Source organism: Pelmatolapia mariae, linkage group LG7 (genome assembly GCF_036321145.2).
Source record: "Pelmatolapia mariae isolate MD_Pm_ZW linkage group LG7, Pm_UMD_F_2, whole genome shotgun sequence".
NCBI classification, from domain to species: Eukaryota; Metazoa; Chordata; class Actinopteri; order Cichliformes; family Cichlidae; genus Pelmatolapia; species Pelmatolapia mariae.
In genome coordinates this window covers 10548971-10556525 of record NC_086233.1, presented here as the reverse complement: position 1 = coordinate 10556525, position 7555 = coordinate 10548971, and the positions used below count along the sequence as shown (strand labels likewise).

General features: G+C 39.8%; 1 protein-coding gene across 1 annotated transcript; it reads right to left on the bottom strand.

Annotated features, from left to right (window-relative positions):
* Positions 1-271: 271 nt before the first annotated feature.
* Positions 272-6489, bottom strand: uap1l1 (UDP-N-acetylglucosamine pyrophosphorylase 1, like 1). Its single transcript, XM_063477861.1, has 9 exons — positions 5959-6489; positions 3789-3993; positions 2997-3172; positions 2752-2924; positions 2224-2417; positions 1244-1384; positions 956-1138; positions 701-767; positions 272-548 (listed from the first exon to the last, which is right to left on the bottom strand). Exons 1-9 carry the CDS (start codon positions 6236-6238, stop codon positions 462-464), a joined length of 1506 nt encoding a protein of 501 aa, XP_063333931.1. The 5' UTR covers positions 6239-6489; the 3' UTR covers positions 272-461.
* Positions 6490-7555: the final 1066 nt, after the last annotated feature.

Genomic DNA, 7555 nt, shown 5'->3' with positions numbered 1-7555 from the left:
TTATACAATCAAGTTAAAATACCTTATTATCTAAGTGACTGTATCAGTCAGTAAAACACCCTCCCTCATGGGTCTCTATGGGGGGTGGGGTTAACCCAAGGTAGTAAGTAACCCAACAGGCATTCACTCATCCACACGTCTCCCCATCATTCACACATATGTATTCTGGATTATCAAAAGACAAAATAGATGAAAGTGGTTTATTTTTGATATTCTTTTATTTTTTGTGGATCAATTTCTTTTTTCTTTTAGAAACTCCCCCCCACCCCCCCAGGAAACGACATCACATTGTAGGTTATCAAAGTGACATTTGGATATGGTCATAATTACATACAATTCAAAATTTAAAAAAACAAAACAAACAAAAGATACTGAGCAATCTTTGCTGCAGTCCTGGCACACACCTCTAAGCTGCAATCCACTGTTTTGGAATGTCAAAAAACTCTAAATGACAAAAAAAGCTATTGAGCTTGCAACTTTTTGGCCTGCTTTTCATCCAGAACAAAGGGAGTATGAATTGTCCTCCCTTTCAGCAGCTGCTCCAGACCCTGACAGAGGAGATGAGACAGGAGTTAAGTCATGAGCAAAACTAGAAATTATTTACTGAGTACTTTTTGTCCACAGTGTATCTATAATACAAGAAAGAATCGCTGTCTCTAAGTGCTCTGCAGGGTTCCCCAATTTAACACACTGTTCTCACCTCTCCAAAGTATGAGACAAGCGGTGAAATCTCACATTGAGCCGGAGGACTGTCATCAGCTGACACGCTGCAGGATGAATAATGCACAACTTGAGATTTAAATAATACGTTTCAATTTTTTTTCTGTCAGCCTGAAAACAACACTAACATACATTTTAGAAAGAGCTACATGCCACAAAGTATATATTATAATTCCAATAGTAGTAACAACAAATCGGCTCCTTAGGGTGTGGAGTACATAGGAGCATCCCTGACCTGGGAAGAGGAAGGGGATTCCCATATTTATCCAACAGTGTGGCTCCAGCAGATGTGGCCCAGCGGCAGTGTTGAGCCAGCAGAGTGTTTCTGGCTGTGGTCGGGTTGTCTGTGGCTGAGCCATCTGCATTTTTCAGGGGGGAAAACTCATCCTCCCTGACAACCTCAAACGCAACGAAGTTCCTTCCAAATACAAGGGAGTAAATTTTTAATTAATTGCAAATGACCTATACAGTAAAAACAACATGTGTAAACACAAACTGAAAGATAATGTAGAGCAATTAATACCTTGAGAATTCGAAGACGTCAAAAACAAACTTCTCCATCTTTATGCCATTGGATTTGGATGGCTTGACTTGAACACCTTGTGTGTCAACAAAGGGCACTTTCTTTAAGGCAACATGTTGCTTCAGCTGGTCTTTATATTTCCTAAAAGATGAAATATGTTAGCAGCACCAAACAAAATGGAATACCATAAAAATGGAAGGCTGGAATAACGGTTTTATACTCAAAGAGCAATGAAGTTCAATAGCTGTATAATTAAAATCTGGTTAATTTGGCAGTGAAAAACATGTTAAGACTTCTTCTTTGCCAAGTTGTCAGTTATCAGTAAACAAAGCACTGACTCATCCCTTCAGTTAAATAGCCTTTTATGCTCGAATGAATCATTGACCAGTGCTAACGCTGGTCTTAACAAACAAACAAAAAAAAAGAGATCAGGTTCAAGGACTGGACTAAAAGTGAGTGACAAAGCAGCCAATGTCCACTGAAAAACGTATAAAGCGTGGAGAACTACTGCTCATGACCAATTTAAAATATTACAACAAAGGCGAGCTCCTTTGAACTAAAATATAAAGAAACTCAAGTAGTGTCTTAAGACTGTTGCACAGAACTGCACCACACACCTGAACGTTGCTGCAGAATCTTAGAAAGAAAGCACTCCCCAACAATGATTATGAAGTGAGAATCACTGAACTATAGCAACTACCACCTTCTAGAGGTTTACGTGTGCTCAGTAGAAACTAATTGAAGCTAAGATACCCCAACAGGCTGGGAAAGTACACATTTATGCACTAATATATTGTTTTGGTCTATTTGTGGACTTTTTAACAAACATCTAGCATATACTGAAACAGCCAGATCTTTACTGTAAGTGTAATTTGCAGAATAAAAAGAGCTCAAATTTGTTCTTTCTTAATTTTTGGGGGTCATTTGTGTACTACTAAAAGCTGTTGGTCAGTTGTTTATAATGTTGTGCTGCCCCTTACTCTGCCACATCCTGCAGGAAGCTCCTGGTAAAGAAGTGATTGCAGATGTTTCCAGTACTGTAAACCAACTTTCCTCCAGGTCCTCGCAGTTCAGCCGTCTGTGGCTGGACCTCACTGTACTCGACCACCTGGGATACCCCTCGTACTCTGCAAACCACGCCGACCGGCTCTGTAGGGTACGCCTTCTCCACCACCTAAAGCAAGACAGAGGTGGACGAACAAGGAAGAATTAGGAGAAACCATTAGCATTTTGTCCTCATGTACAGCCAATCACTTGGCTATATGCAGTCTGTTCTAATGACTACACAGATACTCGTAGTTCTGTACGATTTATTGTAGGTGAAGGGTTGGACTGCTATTCAAGTAACTACGTTTAACGTGAGAGTCCAAAGAAAATATTCATAAGAAACAAAAACGAAATTCACTTTCCACAAAATATAATCCTTCTGTTGATTATATTCAATTACAATGTAAAATACATCTTAATGTATTCTTTCGTATATACTGTGTGATGCTGTATTACTCCACCTTAGCCCCACAGTCAGCGCCCTTGCTCACACAGAAGCCAATAAACACAGGATCGGCCATCTTGACCAGAATGTTGTCCACGCAGTACACATGCAGGTACTTTACTCCCCTTTTCTTCATGTCCTCCAGCACCTTATTGTCCACCAGTGCCTGGTACAGACCTCCATTACCATCTGAAACCAAAGTTTAGATAACTCCACTCATATTTGTTTCTGATTCTTCTGTGTAACTTCATATGCACCCACCTGGTGCCATGGCTATCTTCCCTTTATCCTTCAAGATGACTTTTCCATCAAATGTCACAGCTGGAATCATTCTTTGCTCAAACATAATGATGTTTGTTGGTTCCAGTCCAAAATAGTTGTTCTCCTTAAAAAAAGTCTCAGTGGGAGCCAGAGTGAATTCACTGGTCATTATGTACCTGAAGAGCACAGAGGGTAGAAATTATACACCATTACACACAGTCTGCAGCAATGGAGGACTATTGTGGAACTCCTGTTTCGGGGATTAAACTGAATGCAGCATTAGCAAAATCTATTTCAAAAAATGTTTTGAAAAATGAGAACTATTATCCATGTAAAAGCTAAAGGAAGTGATGCAGAGGTGCAGTGGTATAGAGCCTTTCTACTTAGTTGAGCACTGAAAATACTTTCTACTACAATCATGCACACTCTGATACGGTGCTTTTATTAATGCCTAAATGCTTTCTAACATTCACAAACATTCTCACACTCCGATGGATGCAGGCACAACCTGAGGATCAGTGTCTTGGCCAAGGACACTTTGACAAGCAGACCTTTTGATTAGTAGATTAGTAACCACATGAACCACAGCCACGTTTTCAAACCAATGTTAACTTAATGTTGACTTTATTGAAAAAGTTAACATTACAACAACTTATAGAAAGAGAAAATGCATCAGGATTTTTACTTTGACTTTGAGTATGCCCACGTGTGGGACTAATAAAGGTTATCTTATCTTAATGTACTCTTATATACTCTTACACTTATCAGATTAGCAGAGCAAGAGGAACTTACCATGGAACAGTGCATTTAGAGCCATGTTTGCTGTCTGCAAGCTCTTGGATTTTGCAAATGCGTTCTGCCTGGATCTGATACAAAGTTTTGCCACTCGGCAGCCCAACATTGTACATTCCTTTAGGGTACTGAACACCAAGACGGGTCCCCTGACCACCAGCCAAGAGCAGGACTCCAACACAGTTCTCCGAGATTTCCAGCAGCCCTGTTATTGGGGAAAAAAAAAAAAAAAAAAGCTAAAATGAGCAGAAGCACACACAAGGGAATTGTTTACTTATATAACTGATACTTTCTATAAAAACTTATTTTAATTTATAATTATACCTAACTTATTACTCTATTCATAATTTTATAGAAGCATTCTTCAGAGATTAATTTTGTGGAGCTTAGAAATTACTCCGTTTTATTTTCTGTCATAACCCAGCAGTGCTTACTCATGACAATCACAGAGGACAGCAGTGAAGCAATGACAGCCCAGTGTCAGATCATTTCATGTCATAGCTTTTAAAGTACTGCCAGGGCAAATGGCTCTGACTTGATTTGGATTTTTTAAAAAGTAATAATCAGAATAAACTTATATGAATTATATGTTTTTATATTATATGTATATTATACATTTCTCTATAGACTCCATTTAAGAGAGGATTTAAAAATAAATCTAAATACGTAACCTCTCTTTTAAGGCCTAAAGTTATGTGTGCATCTGTCTGCATCTACAGGCAGCTGTAGCAGATTGCCATCTACTTGGCCACAGTGAAAAGGACCTCTTAACTGTGTTTGTGCTCAAATACTGGAAGATTAAGGAATTAACAAATAACTAATATGTCCTGTGATGTGTTAGCGCCACTGAAGAAGTTTGTTCTTCCTAACCAAGGGTGCTATTGTTAGCCCTTACCATTTCACCATCTCATCAAAATATAGTCAACAAAATGATTTAAATCTAAGCCTGAAAAAAACCCCTCACAGTAGCTCACTGTTCTGTAAAACCTCCCTTTCACTCTTGCTGCTTTCTTTCTGTCACAAATCGCCCCTGACACTCGTCTCCACCATGCCTGCACTTTTTTCTTCACCTCTCTTGTGCAACCAAAGTCTGTAGCTTCATTTTTAACTGATCTGTCACTGCTCATGCACAGCTCACCACTGTCTCACTGTCTTCATTGCATGCCCTGCACCACTCTCACATGTCTGCCACTCTCGACTTCCTCATGCAGTATCACAGTTCCTCTCTTGGCACCCTGTCCTATGCTTTCTCTTGATCCATAAAGACACAGCGAAGCTCCTTCCAACCTTCTATGTACTTCTCCATCAGCACCCTCAAAGCAAACATCACATTTGTTCTGTTCTCCAATTGTCACCTCTCTTCTTACAACAACTCTTTCCCATATCTTAATTGTATGGCTTACTAGCTTTATTATAGATGCAGACATCAATTTGAATTTAAGATGATGTTGCTCATCAGATTAACTCACTGAATTTCAGGATTATAATGTAGATGAGTTGGAAATCCGCCATGTGCTCTCATGTAATATGTGCTTATATTTGGATTAACTGAGTTGTGGAAAGACAGTTAGCCTCAGAGCAGCAGCAGCAGCAAGTCTCAACTGATCATTGCCTATACTCAGAAAATCTACTGGAACTCAAGAGAAATTGTTACGACTTGTTATTCTTTCCAACTGATTTTAGCATTCCCACACCTTGTGAAATCCAATTTTAACTCCTAATCCAGTCCAGATAGTCAGATAAGCCTTCTGTGCACATGCTCAGGTTTCCATCTATAGTTGGTGGTCCAATCAGAAAATGCAAAAAAAAAAAAAAAAAAGTATATTTCATTAACCTTTCCATCATAAGAAAATGATACAATTTTACCATGCCCCCTCTTCCCCTACTCTGGTAAGGCTGTTATCACTCCTAAAGCCAGGTAGCTGGTGGCTAAAGTGTTTCCAAAGTAATTTAAAACAATTATTTTTCAACCAATTTAGTATGAAAACACTACAATTAACTTTAAAGTGCTCGCCATTTTGAACTGTTCTGTGTACATATTGGATGATGATTACTAGAGTATTTAACACTCAGTATCTGTACTTCTGCGTATGTAACGACTGTCTGCACTTTTGCCCCCCTCCGTGTCTTAACGCGTTACTCGTGCACCAAATGTGTATTTTACATTCACCTCGTCTTTCCCACTCTTCTAGAGAGTCTCTCCCACTTTTCTTCACGCTGCCGACGAACTCAGGGGGGATCGGCTCTATGTGCTGATCCAAACTGTCAGGCGGGGAGGCTGCAGCCTTCGCGGCCCCTTCACAGTGATTCTTCAGCCCTTTCAGGTCCAGCTGAGCCAGCTCCTCGAGGAAAACGTCCCTCTCCTCCTCACACAGCTCCGGCCAAAACTGCAGGACGTGCGCCTGTCCTGCGCTCTCCAAACTCTGCTTCACTTGCTCAAAAGAAGGCATTTTGCGTTTTAGTCCGAAACAATTTTAGATCAATACATATTCAACTTCCTCCTCCGATCAGGCAGCAGAAACACGCTGCTCCGGAGGAAGTGGCTGAATGTCAGGAAAAACTCGTGACTGCAGCTCTCAGGGATCCTATCATACAGGATACACTGTAGAAGGCAAGTCAAAAGCGTCTTTATGCACTTCCATGTTTACAGAAGTCAAAACGTGTGTACTGCTTCCTGTCAGTCAGACCACGAGACCAGAGGCCACGACAGCAAATTCACGACAAAGCTGTTAAGTCAGCGTCTGATCACCTGACTGCACACTGTGGTTAAAGCCGCATCCACTAAAAAAACAACAGAAAAACACGATCAGACTAAAGTTGTTTTGTTGTGTAACTAGGCATTACGGTAAAGGGAGGAACTAATTTGGTTCAGTTCATAGATAGTTAAATATATAACAGTCAAACACTTTCTCATTTAACGGTTTTTCTTTATTTTTACTACTTTCTACATTGTAGAGACAAACTAAAGATATCAAATATATGAAGCAAGGTATATGGAATTATGCATAAAAGAAACAACTGATAAATAAATGTTTTATATTTTAGATTCCTCAAAGTAGCCACCCTTTGTTTTGTTGCCAGCGCTGCAAACCCTTGGCCTTCTCTCACTGAGCTTCATGATGTAGTCACCTGAAATGGTTTTCACTTCACAGGTGTACCTTGTGAGGTTTAATTTGTGGAATTTCTTCTCTTCTTAATGGGGTTGGGACCATCAGTTGTGTTGTGCAGAAATCAGGTTGGTACACAGCTGACAGGCCTATTTGACAACTGTTAAAATTTATATTATGGTAAGAACCAATCAGCTAAGTAAAGGGAAACAAAGGCCATCATCACTTTAAGAACTGAAAGTCAGTGAGATGGAAAATTGCTAAAACTTTGAATGTGTCCCCAAGTGCAGTGGTAAAAACCCATCAAGTGCTATGACGAAACTGGCTCACATGACCAAAACTCACCTCTGCTGCTGAGGATAAATTCATCCAAGTCACCAGACCAGAAATCCCAAGTTGACACCACCTCAGATTAGTTTTTTAATGTTTGAGTGAAAGTGAAATTGTTTTGCGCCAGGTGCTTTTTATTTTGAAGTCTTCTCTTACTGTCACTAGGCATTAAGCTTCTTTTGAGGCAAACGCAGTGAGTGAGGATATGTTAACCTGGGTCCCTACCTCAGAGTCAGAGTGAAAAGTCACATATTTAACTTAAAAACCCTGAAGCCATGACTTTGATGAAAATTTGTTTTGCTTGTCCAATTACATCCCAATGTTTGGACA